The 23,473-nt window shown below is 37.7% G+C and overlaps 1 protein-coding gene across 3 annotated transcripts in view; it reads left to right on the top strand.

Annotated features, from left to right (window-relative positions):
* Positions 1-23,473, top strand: part of LOC150080002 (TNF receptor-associated factor 2-like) — a 123,840-nt gene that overhangs the window by 50,073 nt on the left and 50,294 nt on the right. For all 3 annotated transcript variants that reach the window (XM_090382715.1, XM_090382713.1, XM_090382716.1), the window contains 2 exons: positions 4,766-4,840; positions 15,853-15,927. In XM_090382715.1, coding sequence (XP_090238841.1) covers positions 4,766-4,840; positions 15,853-15,927 — 150 coding nt within the window. The remainder of the gene's footprint in view (positions 1-4,765; positions 4,841-15,852; positions 15,928-23,473) is intronic.

Raw genomic sequence — 23,473 nt, 5'->3', positions numbered from 1 at the left:
TTTGACACTAGGCAGCTGCAAGGGGATTTGATTGAGGTGTTTAAGGCTTTTAATGGATTGAGTAAGCTTACTGATGATGGCTTTCTTCTTTTGCTCAAACTACACTCATCAGGGTGATATAAATTCAAATTGATGACGGATGAATGGCAGAGAAGGTGGAACAGGCTTTCATCTAGTGTTGTGGAAGTAGATAGCTGGAATGAATTTAAGGAAGGACTGCACAAACTATTTAGATGGGTACTGTTTTTTTTGTTTTTTTTTGGTTGATGCTATATAAGCTTTCTTTGGAGAAATGCTGCTATGTAACCTATGGCATAATTACTATGGGTTACTGGTTTTAGAAACTGTATGTTAAAAGTGGAAAAAACCTTCAGTGATCTTTGCTAGCTATCATGAAACTTTGGTATTAATAATGGCAAATGATGCATGGATCCAAGGTATTAATAATGGCAAATGATGCATGGATCCAAGGTATTAATAATGGCAAATGATGCATGGATCCAACACATCAAACGGCTTAACATCAGCGGACAGTTAATGGCATTAAAAATTTTCCCCAACCTCAGGAGGCAGGCATAAAGGAGACTGTCTACGATGAAACTTTTTTAATGTGAATTATGTTTATAGAATAAATTTATTTAAATTAACCAGTTTTGTGTGTTACTTCTGGGATCATCCTTATACATTAATACTATTCATATATTATATATATTTAATATAGTTCGTTGGAGAAGTTTAACTTCTGGGAGGGCTTAATGGTGGAACATTGTTGAAAAGGCTATAACCCACCCTGGGTTATAACACCAGAAGAAGAAGAATATAGTTTGTGCTTACTGAAAATGTGCAGTATAAATATTTAAAAAAAAAAAAAACCTATAAAAGTCATGGGCATAAACTAATGTATTATAGAAATCTTTATATACACAAAGCAAATGAAATTTTAAATATATTAATATTTGATAAATGTAACAGTATTTGATAAATACAGCACATACCACTTATTGTGATGACTTAGGGGACACAGCGTAATTAATAACATTGTTTTTTGATACAGATGTGTACATTTCAAAAACAAAAAGTTTGGAAGTGGACAGAAAGAAACAGAAAACATGAAAATCAGGCATTATAAAATACTTCAATTTGATTACCCAGCTATTCTTCAATAAAGTCATCAAAACTGTCATCTGTATGGATTTCCTGAAACTATGATCACAATGTTGCAAACCATTACAAACCATTAAAAGCAAATAAAGAAAATATTAAAATCAAGAATTAGAAAAGGAGTTAATGCCCTTCTGTAAAACAGTCAGATTAATTAGGAGTAGTAAGAATACTTTCTTTCACAGATAATGACACTGACAACCATATGAATTGTATGGAGCAACAGCAGTAATATTTAGACATGAAATATACTGAGTTCAAGAACAGATTGGTGTGTTACGTAATCACTTTCATACATAAACTGCAATAAGACAAAAAAAAAAAAAAAGCGATAAACCAAATTTTGAGTACAAGAAATCTTATTTTTCTTATGTATTTGTATACCTCTGATTGGGGCTTCATAAAAGTGATAGTATTACACAAATTATAACATTAGCCATGATCACAATAAGTGGCATACATTGATAACTGATATATATGAGCAGCAGCCTGGAAAATAAGATGCAGGATATTTCAGAGACTGCTGGGAATCATTGGGGTACAAGTAAACACATGGGTTGTGTTAGGGTAGCTAAGAAAAAGAGCAGGTGCATGTATACTTGCGTGTACACTAATGCTAGGAGTTTAGTAAATAAATTTGATGAATTTGAGGTATTGCTCAAAACATCAAAGGCAGATATTGTTGGGATTTCAGCGACGTGGTGTCACACAGATATAAGGAATGCAGAACTGGAATTTGGGGAGTACAATGTCTACAGAAAGGATAGACAGGATAGGAAGGGAGGAGGGGTTATCCTATTAGTTAAGAAATACATAAAATCCAAGGAAGTGAAGCCAGTCGACATCGCTGGACAGTGTAGTGTCGAGTCAGTTTGGTGTGACAAGCATTGGGAGATCAAAATTGAGAGTAGGAGTGTGCTATAGGCCTAATGACTCTGATGAGTATAATAAGAAACTGTACAGAGAAATAGAGTGGGCCAGTAAATCAGAGTCTTATAATGGGGGATTTTAATTTCCCAGATATTGACTGGAATTTGGGGGCTGGTCACTCACACACTAGCAAGACTTTTGTGGATTTATTGGATGATTGTTTTCTACATCAGCATTTTCGGGAGGCAACTAGAGGGAGTAATACTCTTGAATTGATTATCAGTAGTGATTCTTCATGCATTAAGAATCTGGAGATAAATGAACCACTAGGTGGCAGTGATCACAGTGTGCTGAAGTGGAATTTACTGAAAGAGGTAACTACCATTAGGGGTAAAGGGAAGTGTTATTACTTTCGTAAAGGCGACTACGATGGACTGAGATAGTATTTAAATTCTATACAGTGGGATCAACTGATGATGTTACCAACAGCAAATTCAAAATGGGAAGCATTCAAAGAACTTCTCTTGGAAGCTACTAGGCTTTACATACCAACTAAGAAATATTGTTCAAGGTTTAGGCCTAAATGGATGTCAGATGAACTAATGAGGCATATGGCAGAGAAGAAAAATGCATGGGATACATACAAATTAACATCTGACACAGCAAGCCTATGATAGATGCAAGTTGATCTGTAACCAAGTTACAAAGGAGGTTAGGCAGGCGAAACCAGATTACGAGAAATCTTTGGCAAGGGATGCAAAGAAAAACAGCAAAGAGTTCTTTACTTATGTAAACTCTAGAAGGAAGGGGATGAATCAGATTGGTCCACTTGATATCGATGGGTCAACTGTTGATGATCCTGCTTAGGTAGCTAACAAACTAAATGAATATTTTGCATCGACATTCACACATGAGGAGTTATTCAGCGAGGGGAATGCCAGAGGTGTATTCAACTCTGGCAGTAAGCTAGAGAATCTTGTAATAACTGAGAGTAAAGTGGAGGAGAAATTGTTGAAGATAAACACAAGAAAGGCACCTGGGGTGGATGGGATCTATCCAGTTATATTAAAGGAGGCAGCAAAGGAAGTAAGCAAACCCTTAGGCATAATTATGAGAGCTTCCTTGGACTCAGGGAAAGTACCCATGGACTGGAGATGTGCAAATGTGACCCCAATTCACAAAGGAGGATCAAAGGCTGACACAAGTAATTATAGACCTGTGAGTTTAACTTCTGTTCCCGGAAAATTAATGGAGGCACTGGTTAAAGAAGCACTGCAGGATCATCTAGGCAAGACTTCAGTTATAGCTCGGACACAGCATGGTTTTTTTAAGGGGAAGTCTTGCCTGACCAATTTGATTGGATACTATGATGCAGTCACAAAAGAACTGGATGCGGGGAATAACTTTGATATTATATACTTGGATCTTAGAAAGGCTTTTGATACCGTTGCACATGGAAGACTGCTACACAAATTGGAGCAGTGTGGCATTGGAGGCAAATTGCTGCTATGGATAAAGGGGTGGTTGAGGGGGAGAAGACAGAGAGTGGTAATCAATGGACACTGCTCATCGTGGACTAATGTTATTAGTGGAGTCCCTCAGGGTTCAGTATTGGGTCCATTATTGTTTTCTGTATTTATAAATGATATTGATGATGGTATAGCAAGCTTAATGTCCAAGTTTGCAGACGATACAAAGGTTGGCAGGGTTGTCAAGGACAATACTGACACTATGCTACTGCAACAGGATGTGGAAAGGTTGAGCAGATGGGTTGAGAGGTGGCAAATGAAGTTTAACATTGACAAATATAAAGTACTACATATGGGCAAGAGCAACGTATCAACTCTGTGGTACTACACTGACAGTGGTAGAGAATGAAAGGGACCTGGGGGTGGTTGTGCAGGCAGATATGAAGTTCTCTGAGCAGTGCAGATGGGCTGCAAGAGTAGCTCATGGTGTATTGTCAATGATATATAGGAATTTTTCTAGCAGGGATAAGGAGGTGATTATTCCCTTGTATAAGGCAATGGTCAGACCACACCTAGAGTACTGTATACAGGCCTGGAGGTCTCATTTCAAGAATGATGTAGAGCTGCTGGAACGAGTACAGAGAAGGGCAACAAGATTAGTGATTGGAACAAAGGGGTGCTCTTACGAAGAAAGGCTTAAGTTTTGCAAATTACAGTGTCTGTAGACTAGGCACCAGTGAGGTGATCTGATAGAGGTGTATAAAGCCTTGAATGGTTTGAGCATGCTCAATGCTGATGGGATTCTTCCTCTTGCTCAGAATAATCACCTGAGAGGGCATAAATTCAAATTGAGGAAAGACAGATGTAGGATAGACGTGAGGAAATTTGCCTTTAGCCAGCGGGTTGTTGGTTGGTTGGTGGAACAGACTTCCATCCCTTGTCGTGGAAGTTGATTACCTAAATAAGTTTAAGGCTCGGCTGGACAGGTATTTCGAACGAACAGAGGGGTGAAGTGGAAGTGGTTATTTTATTTTTATTTTTTTTATTATTTTTTTTTTTTGGCTGATGCTGCATAAGCTTGCTTTCTTGCATCAAATGCCTATGCTAATGCTAATGCTAATATATGTATATATATATATATATATATATATATATAGATAACAATGATTTTAGAATGTTTTTCTTTGTTTCTTTAAATTTTGCATCAGATAGTTCATCTTCAGAAATTTAGTGACTGTTTTACATTTATACTTGTATATTACTAGAAACATAAAGAAACTTGTCCATTGAGGGAAGTTTCCTGTGTCCACTGTCAGAAGCAAGGCATTTTGCAGATGAAGGTATGTTGTTTCCAGTCATTCTATTGCATTTGATAGCCAGCGGGTGGTTGGTTGGTGGAATAGACTTCCATCCCTTGTTGTGGAAGTTGATAGCCTAAATAAGTTTAAGGCTCAGCTGGACAGGTATTTCTAACGAACAGAGGGGTGAAGTGGTAGTGGTTATTTTTTTATTTATTTATTTATTTATTTTATTTATTTATTTTTTTTGGCTGATGCTGCATAAGCTTGCTTTCTTGCATCAAATGCCTCTACTAATGCTAATGTGTTGGCAGCATTTTTTTGTTTTGCATCCCTTAGTTAAAAGTGATTCTTGTGTTGTGCTTATTTGACAAAAATTTATATAAAACTAATACAATTTCCATTATAAAAATGACCTTTTACGGAATTAATAGCTTAGTTATATAGCGAAAATTTTAACTTCTGAGGTCTCTTGGAATGAATTACCAAAAAAAAAAAAAATAAATAAATAATGTGTTATTGGGTTCAATTATGATATTTTTTACAATACCTCCATTTATCCCTATGGGATGCAAAATACATTTCCATATTTTTTTCAATTTGCACTGGCCAGCAAAAACGTATGTAAAGTCGAATTTACATAAGTCACATATTACGTAAGTTGGGGAGTGCCTGTATTAAGTTATAATGTTATGTTTTTAAAATCAGACTGGTTATATGTATTAAGTTATAATGTTATGTTTTTAAAATCGGACTGGTTATATGTATTAAGTTAAAATGTTACATTTGTAAAATCTAAGTAGTTATAATAGATAATAAATGTAACTATCTATTGCCAAACACTTGGTTCGAATCTCACACCATCTGTATCTGTTTAAGCTCTATAAAACAGCTAGTTATATATTGAGGGATGCTGTATGTGTCTGTGTGCACATGCAATTTAATGAGAAAAAGGGCCAACAGCACATTCTAAGTGGCAGAGTATAGTGTAAGAGTCAGTATTAGATGTAGCAGTGGAAGCATCAGTGACACTGCTGCCCTGCCCTGCCTTGCCTTGCCTTGGTGTTCATTTATGGTCGTATCCAGAATGTACAAAAAACCATTCAACTAGGACAAATGTGCTTGAAGAAACAAAGGTTGTTTCTGCAAGAGGATGATGAATGGTGAAAAGTTGTAGTTTATAAAAAGGGCCACGGTCAGTCAAATGACAACCAATACAACAGTGGTATGCAAAAGGATATATTGGAATACACAATATGTTAGACTCTGTATGGATGAGTATAGCATCAGAATACAGTCAGTCCTTGTATAACACGTGTTTACACTACGTGAATTCGATCATACACGATTTATAAATAGGGGAATGATATCGTATATAACACGAATCGAATTCGCTTATGCACGATTCGCCTTTGTGTTTACAAGAAATGGCATTCAGACGTGGAATAACCCCAACTGAACGCAACACAATAGGAATGAAGAGAAGATTCTGAAAATGTATTTATGTTTTTTATATCAGTGAATGGGAAACGCTTTTCGCCATAATAACGTAAAATTCCAGCTATCGGTATTATCGCAAATGCAATTAGATCAAGTTTACTACCAGTTTTTAACAGATTCCAATAGCAGGAACACAACTGGAAATTGTTTTTATTATTTTATGGTAGTAACCCCCAAAAATGTGCTTTAGTAAAATGTGAGCTAATGAGGTGTTAATAGAGTTGTCTCTGCCTTTACGGTGTTGTTTGTTCAGTTGCTACACACGCACAGCTTTGATCATGTGTATCAAGCGTGCCTCCTCATTTTGTAATTGTGCTTTATTCCGTAAAAATGAGTAAAATACTTAAAAGGTGTGAAAAGGAAGCATCCTGGTGAAGATACTACAGATTCAGAGAGAAAAAGAAAAGCAATATCGATAAACAGAGGCGGACTGGGTCAAAAATTCTTATCCGGGAAAATTTTTAGTGGCCTCATACTAGCGTTTATAGCCAAAATCACACTGGCCTCTGACCCACCGTGGTTTCCCTGGTTATGGCCAGTCTGCCTCTGTTGATAGAGAAAAAAATATGAAATTGTGAAACACTTTGAGCGAAATGAAAGAACATGTGATGTTGCATGTGATACAGACCTAAATGAGGCAATGCCGAGAATTACAAAGAATGCAGAGAAAATAAAAACTCATAGCAGGAACAACTCAAAGTGTAATTAAAATCCATTAGATTAAGACACAAAGAATTGGAAGAGATGGAACGGCTGTCATCTGTTTGCATAGAAAATCAAACAAAAAACAAGTTTGCTTCCAATAGAAGCAAAAGCATTAGCAATATTTTATTACATAATAGTCGTAATAAAATACTTACATATTTTATTACGACTAATAAAATACCTAAGTATTTTATTACGACTATTACGTAATAAAATATTGTATATATAATAAAATACGTAAGTATTTTATTACAATTATTTATTGTGTTTGGTAAAGTTTTGGTTACAAATGTGTGTTCAATCTTGGGTGGTCGGCACCTAACCCTATTTTTCCCATAGGACCTGTTGTTTATATTGCATGATTTTGCCGGGCACGAGGGTTTCTAAGAACACAACTATCGTGCTAAATGAGGACTGACTGTACCTCGCTGTGTTCCACTCTGTCAGATTAAAACAAGCAGCTACGAGTACATTAGTACATTAAAACAAGCAGCTACGAGTACATTAGTATTATTGTGTGGAAGATGGAAAAGATAGGTGGTTAGTCATATGTATAGAATTAAATGTATTTATGAAAAATTAAGGAGACAATTAAATTAAAGTAATTAATAAGAAATTAGTAAAAGTCTAGGCAGGTTACATTTTTACTATTGCTAATGTAGAGAAAGGAAACCAAGTTTTCTCTTAGACCACCTTCATTGACTAATTAGGCAATCTGGGTGTAATTGGAAAAAAAAAAGATTTAAAATTTATGTAGAACATTATTGGCATAAAGGATTAAGACTTAAAAAAGTTATATGAATAGACCATAAAAACCTTAGAACTTACCTTTGAAGGAGGAAGAGGAGATAGTTGTCTTAGGTATAGCTGCTTGACTTGAACTACCTGCCAGGTTGAAACGGAGCCACCCATTACATAGGGACAGTTCTGAATGTTGAATGACTGCAAAACTAATGGGAATTTGTCAGATCTTTATCAATGAGAGCAAGATTAAGTGCTCTGGTATGTTTTTTTGCAGGATATGCCAGCAGGAGTAAAAGAAGAATTAGAAGTATTTACAATTAAAATACATTCACATATATACAGTAGTTGTCATTTAATTCTCTGTGTATTATTATTATTATTTGAAAATTAATATTGATAAGAAGTGATTCAAAACTGTAGTACCCACACTTTCATTCACTTTCTGCCTTAAGCTGATATTAATCTATTTACCAAACATTTGTTTTTCATAATCACCATGAACTGACCTGTTAGTCCAAGCTGAATGAAAGGTAAGTTCTTCTGATTCCCTAAACCTGGTTATTATCACAAATCCAAGCAAGGATAGTAACCAGGGTTGATCTGAAGTCCATAACTTTAAATTTTAAATAAATTCCAAGTACAGACTCCATTCAAAAAGAAAAACAAATTCAAATTAATAACAACCATGAAAATAAACTTAAAAATTTTCCTAAGTCACCCAATAAATCACACAGCTCTTGCAATCAGAAATCATACTCAGTACCCTATAAACATATATTAAATTTTGTGAATTTCATCTATAATTAATTTCCTTCTGTCAACCACTTTGTTATATTATGATCCCAAACATGAACGGTATTAGCACCTATAGTACTAAGTACTATGTTTGGGTTGAAGGTTGAGAAGACAGAAGATACTTGTTGACACTGGACCTGAATTTCCATAGATATTAATTTTCAGAAAATATATGTGAAGGTAGGTTGCTCCTCCTAAGAATAGAAGGAGAATTGATAAGTGAGGAAAATGTATGAAGAGTATTCCATAATAGGATTTCTGATTGTACAGAGGAATATTGTATGGGCCAGTAACTCTGTACCACATTACTTTGCTTCTAATCATGCAAAAGATACTGTATAATGTAATGTTGAGAGGAAAAGAGAGAAAGCCTAGTTTTTGTCAATGCAGAGGAAGCAACATTAGCAATATGGTTATGCAAATAAAAATTAGAAGTCAAAGGTGTTAAGTTGAATAAATTAGAAAGATTGGCTGAGAAGTGTCAATTGAAGTTTAACATTGAAGATTGTAAGGTATTGCATATGTTTTTTTGCCTGATGCTTTATTAAGCCTGCTTCCTTGCATCATATTCTGCTAATAATACTAAATCCTATAGCCTCCTTATGTCATTTTGTCTTTATTACTGTTGACACTTAGTCTTTAGGATTTGTAATCATTGAATATGGAAATGAAAAGATAGTGGGAACAAATAATTTGCATAGCTTTGTTAAATTTGTTGGTGAGCTTGAAGTTGGAATTTTCAGTTCTCCCATACTTGAAAAGAATTTTAAATTGAATTTGAAACTTTGCCTATTTTTAACATTATTTAGTTAATTGGAAATTCTATTTTTAGCAATGTTATTTATTTAATTGGAAATTCTGCTTTTAGCAGTGTTATTTAGTTAATTGGAAATTCTATTTTTAGCAATGTATTTATTTAATTGGAAATTCTGCTTTTAGCAGTGTTATTTAGTTAATTGGAAATTCTATTTTTAGCAATTTTATTTAGTTATTTGGAAATTCCCTTTGTGATTTGTATTTGATTAATTAAGTCTTGTTATTTCCACGTAGTGCTTTTAAAAGATTTGTACCCCACTATTCTAATCTATTGGTGGAAATGGACGTTAATCCATTATTCAAGTATTATTCAGAGCAGCAGTTCCCAATTGGTGGTTCGCGAAAGTATTCCAGGGGTTCACACTAAAAATTCTGTAATGGCGTTTGTTTATGCAAAGTAGTTTAATATTAATTTATGTGGTTTGGAACAAAATTTATATTTTGTTGTGGTTCATATTTTGTTTGTGATGTCATGCTCCCTTACATAGTGAACATGCACAACAGGATGTTAGTGTGGTAGGGAGGTTGGGTGCAAATGATATATATCGCACCGTTTGGCTGTGGTAAAAGGGTTATAAAAAACCTTATTTCACCCATCCCCTTGCTCCAAATGTTTGTCAAGTCTGCCTTGAATCTATTTAAGCTATCAACTTCTACAACGACAAATGGAAGTTTGTTCCAGCAATCAACCACCCGCTGGCTAAAGGAAAACTTCCGCACATCTATCCTACAACCGTCTTTCCTCAATTTGAATTTATGCCCTCTCAGGCGATTATTCTGAGCAAGAGGAAGAATCTCATCAGCATTGAGCATGCTCAAACCATTCAAGGCTTTATACACCTCTATCAGATCACCTGAGTATTAGTATTAGCAATGGCCACATGGTGCAAGGAAGCCTATGGCTTATGCTACACCAGTCAAAAAAAAAGGAATAAAATAATAATAATAAAAAAATTAAAAAAACTAATAATAAAAGAAAAGGAAATAGACAACCTATGCATTCCCTCCTCCCATAAGAAACTATCCAGCTGACCTTTGAATTTCCCAAAAACGGCAGCCTCTACCACCCATGTAGGTAACTTATTCCAGTAATTTATAACCCGCTGGCTAAAATAAAACTTCCTGCAAACCAGTCTAAACACCTCCCCTCATAACTTGAATTTATGACCCCTAGTTCTAGAATCATTTATAACCATGAAAATTTTGTCCTCATTCATTTTACTCAAGCCTCTCAGAGCCTTAAACACCTCAATCAAGTCTCCTCTAAGGTGCTTAGTTTCCAAGCTCTGCAACCCACATATTCAAAAGTATTTCCTCATATGGAAGCCTTTTTGCTGAACTCACCAGGCAAGTTACCCATGTTTTGGATCCTTTCAAGAAGAGGGAATCCTACTCTCTCTGCCCGAGACCAGCTAACTACAACATTCATTGAAGAGAAGTTTTCCAATGGTATAACCAAAGAATGACAGAACTCGATCCCAGACTTTTCCAAATGAGTGACAAGAGGTGAAGCCACTTGTCACCACCATCAGATATGAAAGTCAGTTGAGTAATCCCCGAGGACTCAAAAGACATGCTGTCTCCCCAGTTTATAAAAGGCATACAGCATTTCAGATTATCACAGTTAGCTCCTGCCCTTACTTTTAATCCCCACCAATAAGAGTTAAACATCTATATATGAAATACATAGCTTATTACCTGTGGAGGCAATCTGTTCCAGTAAACAACAACTTGTTGGCTAAAAGAAAACTTCCTATAATCTGATTTCTTCCCCTGTAATTCAAATTTATGGCTCCTATCGATGGAATTCTTTATAACAGTGCAAATTCTGCCTTCATTCATTTCATTAACTCAGAGTCTTATAAACCTCAATCAGATCCTGTACAAGGTGTTTGCTGGCCAAACTCTGTAGCCCACATAATCAGCCTTTTCTCATATGGTCGGCTTTTGCAAATCTCACTATATAAGTTGCCCATCTTTGGATGCTTTCAAGAAGCTCAATGTCTTTTTTCAGATAAGATCTCCATACCTGGTCCCAGTATTCCAAATGCAGTCTTAGAATTGTCTTGTACAGTGGGATTATGACCTCCCTATCTCTACAGGATATTGTTCAATAATTCATCAATAGGATACTATGGATTTCCCTGGCCTTACACTGTTCAGAAAACCTCATATCTGTTGTATTGTAACTCCCAGATCTCCTCCTTCTTCCTCTACTGTTTTTTTTTTTTAATTCAACCCCACCAAGTGTATAAAGTTATTTTGGGGAGTTGAACAGGCTTCAATCTTGAATCCTATTCAAGTCATTCTTAAGGAGTGCTGCTTGGCACTGATCATTAACTACTCTCCAATCTTTAGGTCAGCAGCTCTCAACCTTTTTTAATACTTGTTTTAATTATGTACCAGAATATCTTTCTTCAAAAGAAAGATATTCTGGTACATAATCTGAAGAATATGGAATTTGTGATCCAGTTTTCTTTTTCACATTCTTCTGGGAAATACAATTTGAAATTATGTATTAACTAAAAACAATGACTTTTTATGTTTGATACTAATTCATGTCTCAATGTTAAATTATTTTCTCCAAGAAAATTTTCAAAAGTTGGTAGGAAACTTAATCTATTTTTATCCAAGTCTTTGATGATTAACTCAAGTTTTTTTATTGTTGAATTTACTTTGTCACACCTGGAGACTAGGCACCTTGCAGGTGCCTAGTCTCCAGACACTGTAATTTACAAAACTTAAGCCTTTCTTCGCAAGAGCAACCCTTTGTTCTGTTCACTAATCTTGTTGCCCTTCTCTGTACTCGTTCCAACAGCTCTACATCCTTCTTAAAATGAGGCCTCCAGACCTGTATACAGCACTCAAGGTGTGGCCTGACCACTGCCTTATACAAGAGGATAATCACCTCCTTATCCCTGCTAGAAAAATTCCTGTATATCATTGACAAGACACCATGAGCTACTCTTGCAGACTGTATGCACTGCTCAGAAAACTTCATATCTGCCTGCACAATTACCCCCAGGTCCTTTTCATTCTCTACCATTATCAGTGTGGTACCACAGAGTTGATACGTTACTCCGGGATTACTGCTTACCATATGTAGTACTTTACATTTGTCAATGTTAAACTTCATTTGCCAGGTGGGCAGGAGCAGCAGTGCGTAGCACATGCTTCTTGATTAGACAGGGGTTCGAGCCCGTGAGCCATCAAATACGGAGGATGCGGAAATGTCAGGGAATGACCACTGCATATCCCCGGAGCAATATGGCCTGTACAGTGTAACTCCATATGTAACCACATGCTAATGCTCCTAAAAGCCAAATAACAACAACAACTTCATTTGCCACCTCTCAGCCCATCTGCTCAACTTTTCTAGATCCTGTTGCAGCAGTGTACTGCAACAACCCTATTAACAACCCTACCAACCCTTCATATCATCTGCAAACTTGGACATTAAGCCTGATATACCATCATATATGATATATCAATAAATGATATATCAATATCATTTATAAATACAGAAAACAACAATGGACCCAACACTGAACCCTGAGGGACTCCTCTAATAACATTACTCCACGAAGAGCAGTGTCCATTGATTACCACTCTCTTTCTTCTCTGGGCGCCTCCATAGCCAGGGGGGGAAGGAGCAGCAGTGCGTAGCACGCGCTTCTTGATTAGACCGGGGTTCGAGTCCGTCACCACCAAATATGGAGGATGCGGAAAGGTAACAACAACTCTTTCTTCTCCCACTCAACCATCCCTTTATCCATATCAGCAATTTGCCTCCAATGCCACACTGCTCCAATTTGTGCAACAGTATCAAAGGGTCACATTTGCACATCTACAGTCCATGGGTACCTCCCCTGAGTCCAGGGAAGCTCACATAATTATGGCTAAGGGTTTGCTTACTTCCTTTGCCACCTCCTTTAAGATAACTGGATAGATTCCATCCACCCCAGGTGCCTTTCTTATGTTTATCTTCAATAATTTCTCCTCTACTTGACTCTCAGTTATTACAAGATTATCTAGCTTACTGCCAGATTTGAATACACCTGTGGCATTCCCCCCCTGAATAACTCAGGGGGGATAAGGAGGGGGAATCACCTCCTTATCCCTTAGCCAGATTTGAATACACCTGTGGCATTCCCCCCCTGAATAACTCCTCAAGTGTAAATGTAAAAGCAAAATATTCATTTAGTTTTTTAGCTACCTGAGCAGGATCATCAACAGTTGAACCATCGATATCAAGTGGACTAATCTGATTCATCCCCTTCCTTCTAGAGTTTACATAAGTAAAGAACTCTTTGCTGTTTTTCTGTGCATCCTTTGCCAAAGATTTCTCGTAATCTGCTTTCGCCTGCCTAACCTACTTTTTAACTTGGTTACAGACCAGCTTATATCTATCATATGGTTCTGTGTCACATGTTAATTTATATGTATCCCATGCATTTTTCTTCTCTGTCACATGTCTAATTAGTTCATCTGACATCCATCTAAGCCTAAATCTTGAACAGTATTTCTTAGTTGGTATGAAAAGCCTAGTAGCTTCCAAGATTAATTCTTTGAATGCTTCCCATTTTGAATTTGCTGTTGGTAACATCATCAGTTGGTCCCACCGTGTAGAATTTAAATACTGTCTCAGACCTATAGGCTTAATGATTTGCAATAAAAATATTACGTTGAAAGTGGTTCATAAGTCAAAAAAGGTTGGGAACTGCTGATTCAGAGTACTATTTAAGTGTGGTATTCAGAATTATATTTAAGTATTATTCAGAAAACGGCAACTAGAGTGGTGCAGGAAACAAAAGGGTGCTCTTACCTAAAAAGGCTTCACTTCTGCAAATTGCAGCATCTCAAGACTAGGCACCTGTGGGGAGATCTGATTGAAGTGTTTAAAGTCTTGAATGGATTGAGTAAGCTGAATGTTAGTGGCATTCTTCCACTTGCTGAGACATTAGCATTGAGCATTAGCATTAGTAGATTAGTACAGGCATATGATGCAAGAAAGCAAGCTTATGCAGCATCAGCCAAAAAAAAAAAAAAAAAAAAAAAAAAACTTCCATTTCACCCCTCCGTTTGTTCGAAATACCTGTCCAGCTGAGCCTTAAATTTATTTAGGCTATCAACAATCCACAACAAGGGATGGAAGTCTGTTCCACCAACCAACTACCCGCTGGCTAAAGGCAAATTTCCGCACATCTGTCCTACATCTGTCTTTCCTCAATCTGAATTTATGCCATCTCAGGTGATTATTCTGAGCAAAAGGAAGAATCCCATCGGCATTGAGCATGCTCAAACCATTCAAGGCTTTACCTCTATCAGATCACCTCACCGGTGCCTAGTCTCCAGACACTGTAATTTGCAAAACTTAAGCCTTTCTTCGTAAGAGCAACCCTTTGTTCCATTCACTAATCTTGTTGCCCTTCTCTGTACTCGTTCCAGCAGCTCTACATCCTTCTTGAAATGAGGCCTCCAGACCTGTATACAGTACTCAAGGTGTGGCCTGACCATTGCCTTATACAAGGAAATAATCACCTCCTTATCCCTGCTAGAAAAATTCCTGTATATCATTGACAAGACACCATGAGCTACTCTTTCAGCCCATCTGCACTGCTCAGAGAACTTCCTATCTGCCTACACAATTACCCCCAGGTCCTTTTCATTCCCTACCACTGTCAGTGTAGTACCACAGAGTTGGTACGTTGCTGTTTCCCATATGTAGTACTTTACATTTGTCAATGTTAAACTTCATTTGCCACCTCTCAACCCATCTGCTCAACCTTTCCACATCCTGTTGCAGTAGCATAGTGTCAGTATTGTCCTTGACAACCCTGCCAACCTTTGTATCGTCTGCAAACTTGGACATTAAGCTTGATATACCATCATCAATATCATTTATAAATACAGAAAACAATAATGGACCCAACACTGAACCTACACACGAGGGGACATAAATTCAATTTGAGGAAGGATGGTTGCAGGATAGATTTGCGGAAGTTTGTCAGCTGGTGATTGATTACTGGAACAGGCTTCCTTCTGTTGTGGAAGTGGTGAATTGAATTGAATTGAATAAATTCAAGAAAGAACTGGACAGATTTTTTAGAGAGTACAGATGGGTGAACTGTGTAGGTTTTTTTTTTATATTTTTGTCTGAAGCTATATAAGCTTGTTTTCTTGCATCATTTGTTGTTACTACTGCTATAATTATGTCCTGCCAAAACGTATATGAAAAGATGTTTCTTTGTATTTATTCATATAATTCCTATGAATTTGAATAAATAAAAGTAATTCCGTTGAATTTTACATAGTAAGTTCTTCTCTAGTTTTCATTCTGTTTTAGTATTATGTTTGCTACTGTAACCATATTTATAATTTTAACAAGTTGTAGATACACATTTATATGTATCTGTATGTTAATTTTTGCATTTATATGTTAATCCATAACTTTAACAAATTACAGTAAATGCCTTGAAAATTATATTTTTCAGATGGATTCTCACTATAATGAGTGTCCAGAAATTTCCCGAGACTGTAGACTGGTGGACATTGGATGTAAATTTACAGTGAGCTGCATACTGTTTCATTAATTTTTTTGACTGGCACAAGACAGAATAATGTTAATACTTATTGTATTAGTTATTTTAAACTTTACAACTTTTTAAAAATGTTTTTTAAAATTTAATTAATTTTTATATATTTATTTTAATGTATTTTATAAATATTTTAAAGTTTCACTTTCAGTGTTTTTCCTGTTCTTTCCTGGTCTGCTGCTTTAACTTTGCCCATATCATTTTTGATTACTTTAGCAATGGTTTTATCCCTATTTTTAAAGTTTTAACTAAATTCTGAAACATCTCTCCACCTTCTGAAACTTCTTTCCCATGTTTTTGAAAATCTTTACACATCTTTACATGATTTTTTTTTTTAGCTCTCTTGTTCTTTTCATTAGATTTATTCACTAAACATTATTTATAATTTTTTTTTCACTGCCTCTGTAACTATTTTGGTCTGTCAAACCTTCAATTGATGAAGTTTTTAGATACGTTATACATGGCAGCATATGTGCAACCCCTGAATATAACATATCCCTGTGTAAACTTTATTTGCAACTTCTTAGTCCATCTGCCTAATTTTTCTAGATCTTGTTGAAGTAGCTTATCGTGATTACTGTCATTAACTAATCTACCAACCTTCATATCAACTGCAAACTTAGATATTATGCTGATATTCCTTCATCAATATCATTAATAAATATAGAAAACATCAATGAGCCCAGCACTGAGCCATGGGGAACTCCCCTAATACCAGATGGAAAAGAGCAGTGCTCATTGATAACCACACTGTCACCTCCACTCAATCATCCTTTATCAGAAACTGACATTTGTGGAACAATGACATCTGACTAAAAGAAGACGGAAAAAAAAATTAAAAATAATAATAATGCTGCTTGCATTTAATTGAATATAAACATCAATAAACGAATTTAGCTTTTCATATTGTGTATGCGAAATGTAAATAGAGGTAGTACAATAATTGCTCTAGCACAGCTGAAAAACGAATTCTGTAATTAGAAATGCTGATGGGCACCATTAATGCGACATTGGACCTCAAAGGGTAAACTTGAGATTGTCACAGATATTCTCTCAGATATGCCAGAAAAAGCTGTACTTGTTACCTGGGAGTCTAAAACGCTGATGGAACTGATATCCGAGTGACACTCAAGTCATGTGGACCCAATTTTGGCGAAGTCCGGATGGTCTGTGACAGCCAAATCCTCTGCTTGCCACGATGGTGGGACTGTTAGTAATTCTGGGTATAACCCCCATGCACAAGCATACTGTGGGTGACCACCCAGGTGTGAACCAACATAAGCACGGGCCGAGGTGTGGTGCCCACACCACATGGAGGAATGCTGCTCCCTCTGTGTTGCCAGGCAATACTAGGTGATAAATGATTCTCATCAACCAGTGCAATACGACCACTTCGCTTATTGGAGGCTTTAAGTGGTAGAACCCATGTTTAGTCTCCAGAGCTAAGTTCTGGTCAACCCTTCCATCATGCAGTATGACTGATAACATTTGAGGTTATGATGAACATCATGGCAAGATCCAATATTCCTTACATTTCGAGGGTACAGCTCTAAACCGGTGTTAGCAAGGCCGCTAGTTAGTACACCGGAAAGAACCTATTGGTAACTCTTTAAGAGGCTTCCAGATCAGCTAGTGTATAATCTTGCTACCTCTACTCTGCCAGATAGTGACTGGAGGGAGTCTGAGTAGTGTGTATGCGGGGGTCATTGTTGAGGCCACGTTATGTCAAAGATCTGGGTATATTCTCACCATGTGTATGGCATATCCAAAAATTTCATTACTTCATACAGCATGTACCCCCCCCCCCCCACTATTAAATACACCATGAATTGTCAAACTAATAGAGTAAGCTTATCTGTGAAAAGATCTAAACCTCCCAAACACTTCCTCATTCATTTCACAAATATACGTGGTCTCAATTCAGATCTCAACTATGTCCATTTCAACTTGCAGTCTGCCAAACCCCATTCTTTGGCTTAAAATCTCTCTACCTCATTGTGTCAAATTCATCTGTTGTCTCTATTGTTCTCCCAATGGCGCCTCCGTAGCCAGGTGGGAAGGAGCAGCAGTGCATAGCACACACTTCTTGATTAGACCGGGGTTCGCGCCTGTCACCACCAAATACGGAGGATGCGGAAAGGTCAGGGAATGACCACCGCATATCCCGGAGCAATGTGGCCTTAATTGCTAATGCTCCTAAAAACCAAGTAACAGTAACAGTTCTCCCAATTCCACTGATCACTTGGAGCTCTTTGACTTCCTCTCTTTGCAACTTGTCTTTCTCCAGTCCAACTTTCCTAACAGTGAGGTAATTTTCCTTGGTGATCTTAATGTTCACAACTCCAGCTGGCTTCCGTTTTATAGTCACACCAACCCAGCTGGTCGAGATGCCGAGGTTTTTGCAATTACTAATGACCTTGCACAGATTGTTCATTTACCTACAAGAATACCGGACAATCATAACCGTACAGCCAACATGCTTGATCTATTTCTCATAAACAACTATTCTAAGTACACGGTCGAAGTGAGTGGTCCTTTAGGCACCTCAGATCACAACTTGGTGATGGTCTCTTCTCCAATGGAGCCTTTATCTCTTGGCTATTCACAACCTCATGTTGTTTGGCAAAATGGGATGACCTGCGAGATTTCTTTTCTTCTTTTCCTTGGTCGGATTACCGTTTCATAACTTCTAATGTCAATGTTTGCTCAGATCGTTGTAGCCTAGCATTCTGGTCTATTGCCAAAGTTATTGGTCGCAACTTTTGCCCATCTCTGCTGCCACCTTTGTCAAAACCATCCCAGACGGTTCTGTTGTCACTTCAGCCAAGGATAAAGCTGACCTGCTAGCATCCCATTTTTCTTTCAACTCATGTATTAATGATCTTGGTAAAACACCTCTCACCATTCCCAACACGTTCAATTCAATGCCTCCTGTGGTCTTCCGACAAAAGGATGTCAGAAGGATTTTGATGAATCTTGATGCTAAGAAAGCTCCAGGTCCTGATGGTATTTCTCCACTTGTTCTCATAACCTGCACTCCTGAATTTACTCTTGCTCTTTGCCGTGTTTTTCCTTCTGCTTGGAAATTTTCTCGTATCCAGCCAGTTCCTAAAAAGGATGACAAATCCCTACGATCCAGTTATCGTCCCATTGCAATTACTTCTACTCTTTCTAAAGTAATGGAGAAATCAATTAACCGCCAACTCTTAAACTACCTAGAAATCTTCCATCTGATCCAATAATTGCCAGTATGGATTCAGTCAGTGTTGATCCACTGGAGATATTCTGGCTTATGTTACCCATTTATGTACAAATTCAATGGAAAAGTTCAGTGAAACACAAGCAGTTGCTCTTGACATCTGAAAGGCTTTCGATCATGTTTGCCATAAAACAAGCTTCCATCTTATGGTTTTTGTAATTGGTTACCTAGTTTTCTCTCTGATCGCTCACTGAGGGTAATGGTAGATGGCTCTCTGTCTTCTAACTTCTCTACTAATACTGGTGTCCTCCAAGATTCAGTTCTTTCTCCAACTCTTTTCCTCTTGTATATTAATGACCTTCTTCCATTGACCGTAAACCCTCTCCATAGTTGATGATAGCACATTGCATTCCACTTTCCATTTTGAGAAACCTTACCCTGGCTCAATCAGCTTCAACTTCTCGAAAATCCGCTACCAATTCCTTAAATACCGATCTCCAGGTAATTTTCCCATGGGGCAAAGACAACTTAGTTGATTTCAATCCTTCTAAAACTCAGTCTTGTCTTATATCTTGCAAAAAGGATTCTTCTGCTCCTATGCTTATCTTTGGTGACACTCCGATTTCTAGGCAAGTTGATATATCTCTTTTGTGGATTACCCTGAATTCTAATCTCTCTCTCTCTTGGCACAAGCACATTACAAATATGGCTTTCTCTGCATCTAAAAAACTTGATTTTCTCTTTCGCTCTCGATGTTACTTTTCTTCCAAACAACTGTTCACTCTGTACAAATCGCAAATCCGCCCTACCATGGAATATTGTTCCCACACCTGGTGTGGTGCCCCCAAAACCTCTCTCAGGCTTCTAGATTTCATTCAGTAGAGGGCAGTTAGGCTAATTAATGACTCGTCTCCAATTGAGTCTCTCCACTCACTGTCTCATAGATGTACTGTTTCTGCTCATGCCTTTTCTACACATACTTCCATGGGCACTGTTCTTTTGAATTGGCTTCTATAATTCCCACTCTCCCTTTCAAAACAGTCCAAACACATGCCACCACCAGCCGACATCCATTTACTGTCCAACTTCAAACTCGCAGAACCAACTTTTCATCCTCTTCGTTTATTCATTTAACTGCCGTTTTTTGGAACAACCTTCCTTCATGTGTATTTCCGCCGACCGGGCTAGCCGAGTGGGTAAAGTACCTGCCCGGCAACCCAAAGGTCGCGGGTTCGATTCCCGCCTCGGGCTTGGATCAAAGTACTGCAAAAACCTTGGGAGGTGCAATATGGCCACAGAAGCCGATGCGCCAACAACTACCAAATCAAAAAAAAAAAAAAAAAAAAAAAAAAATGTGTATTTCCTAAGAATTACAGTGTACAGAAGTTTAAGTCTAATGTCAACAAATATCTTCTCTTGTCTTCTCAACCTCCAACCCAAGCACGGCACTAAGTACTATAGGTTCTAATGTGTTTTAGATTTTCATAAAAAAAAAAAAAAAAGAAACTGGTTTTTGCATGACAGCTGCCATTAAACATTACCAGTAGATTTAGTCTAGTTGACTGTCTAGTGGCAGCTGTCCTGCAAAACCAGTTTAAACCTTTCAGGTCCAATGTCGCATCCAGGGTGCCCATCAGCATTTCTTATTATAGAATTTGTTTTTCAGCACTTTTAAAATTTAAAAGACGAATATTAACATCACATTGAAGTAGTGATTGCCATCGAACTCAATGGAATTGTTCCTAATCTTGCAGCATGCTTGAAAAGGGTAGCGGCACCGGTACACCAGTTGGGAACCACTGCTTTATCTTATCTGTAAATTCCTAATACGTAAATCATCACTGCTGGTAATCACATCAAGGGTATTACTCCCTCTGGTTGTGCATCAAACATTTTGCTGTAGAAAACAATCCTCCAATAATTCGACAAAAGTCTTTCTCGTGTGTGAGTGACCAACCCACAAGTTCCAGTCACATTCTGGAAAGTTAAAATCCCCCATTACAAGACATTCTGATTTTCTGGCCCACTCTATTTCTCTGCACAGTTGTTCATTGTACTCATCAGAGTCATTAGGCCTATAACACACTCCTCTCATTTTCCCTTTCCCAGTGTTTATATCACACCAAACTGACTCAGAATTGCACTGTCCACCCATGTCAACTGTATGCACTTCCTTAGATTTTGTGTTTCTTAAATAACAGCATAACCTCTCCTCCCTTCCTACCCTGTATCCTTTCTGTATACATCATACTTCCCAAAGGCGCCTCCGTAGCCAGGTGGGAAGGAGCACCAGTGTGTAGCACACGCTTCTTGATTAGACCGGGGTTCGAGCCCGTCACCACCAAATATGGAGGATGCGGAAAGGTCAGGGAATGACCACCGCACATCCCCGGAGAAATATGGCCTTAGTTGCTAATGCTCCTAAAAACCAAATAATAACAACAACATACTTCCCAAATTCCAATTCTGCACTGCTTATATCTGTGTGATACCATGTCTCTGATATTCCAACAATATCTGCCTTTGATGCCTTGATCAGCACTTGAAATTCATCAAATTTATTTACCACACTTCTAGCATTGGTGTACATACAAGTATACATGCACCTGTTCTTACTCTTAGTTACTCTAACACAGCCCTTGTATTTACTTGTTCCATGATGACTCCTGGCAGCTCTTGAAATCCTCAGCAACTTGCTCTCTTGGCTTTTGCTCACTGCAGTCGAAGCAGTGCAAGAATAACTTTTGCCTCTGACTGTGGCTACTGTTAATCTTACATTCTGTGTATCACCCCAAGCTAGAAGTTTTCCAACCCCCCTAACACTGCCTCTATAACATCAGCAGTATGTACCTTGTTCTTTCCTTCTTTGTCTAAAACCACAAATTCTGCTTTTGAAGGTTCTAACGTATTGGCTTTGACATACAGTAATCCCCCCCACTCCTCACCTTACTCTTATTTTATTTTATTTTATTTATTTATAGTTTTTTTGCTGTTCATATTCAGAACATGGTGATCCTGTCTGAATGCAAGGTCATGCAAAGCTAGAAAAAGGGATGAGTGAACATTGTCAAGTTTTTTTATTTCATTATTTTATGTTCCCTGAATATGTGACAAAAAAATTTTTTTTTTTTTTTTTTTAAATATCTTGTGTGTGTGCTCATCAGATTTTTTTAAATATCTTGTGTGGGCAGACCGGGTCAAAAATTCTTACCCGGTAAAACAAATAGAATGTATCGGAGCTCAGAGTGTAATATTGAAAATTACATCGGCCTACTGGGGTTTCCTTGGTAAGTCTTATGGCCAGTCTGCCACTGGTGCTCGTAGGTATCATTGGTATTCAACTCATTGTGTACCTTGTTTTGTTGGTAAGGCGCCACCTCCCTAAACATGACTGCAGCTGGGGTGCAGCCTACTTGGATGCACAACCCCCCACTGCTTTCGCTGACACCATGCTGATACAGGTGCTTCCGTAGCCAGGTGGGAAGGAGCAGCAGTGTGTAGCACACTCTTCTTGATTAGACCGGGGTTCGAGCCCGTCACCACCAAATACGGAGGATGCGGAAAGGTCAGGGAATGACCACCGCATATCCTGGAGTAATATGGCCTTAGTTGCTAATGCTCCTAAAAACCAAATATCAAACAAACAAACATAACAAATAACCATGCTGATTCTTCTTCTTAAGCAGCATGGTGTGAGATGCTGACACTGGTTCAGCTTGTCAGACCAGTGTGGGATTGTCAGAACTACTGACTAATCAGGCCACAGATGGTGATGAACCCCCCCCCCCCCCCACATAGGGTGCCCTGCTGGCCCTATAGCTTTAACTCTCCCAAACACTCCTAGGGTATTGCTCATCTTCCTCCCACCAAACTTTTGCCTGGCCAAAGTCATCCTATAATCCACCCCATTAGACTTCACCTATCCTTACGGTGACCATACGTCCTTTATTATAAAGGACAGTCCGTTATTTCAGGAAGCTATCCTTTAGATTTATTTATTTTTCAAAAACCACTGTCCGATTGCATAAAAATCCATTTCTAATACTTGCTTCTTATAACATCATGGCTCACTTAAAGTGCATTAGTGTTTTTAGTATCATGCGAATGTTTCGGGGAAGACCCGATAGAGCGAGTATGCTTCGCACGGAAACGGCTGATGAAGTTGATACTGAAGTTGTATTAGTGAAAATTTAGTCATACTTTAACATCTACACAATTAGAATTGAAAAATTTAAGGAAATATGTGATGATATACATGTTCAGTATAAAAAACTACTAGGTTACAGCAAAACTAGATGGTTGACTCTTCTACCAGCTTTA

This window comes from Mastigoproctus giganteus, chromosome 10, assembly GCF_048544385.1.
Source record: "Mastigoproctus giganteus isolate SK-2022 chromosome 10, ASM4854438v1, whole genome shotgun sequence".
In the NCBI taxonomy this organism is placed as follows: domain Eukaryota; kingdom Metazoa; phylum Arthropoda; class Arachnida; order Uropygi; family Thelyphonidae; genus Mastigoproctus; species Mastigoproctus giganteus.
This window is presented reverse-complemented; position numbering and strand designations above follow the sequence as displayed.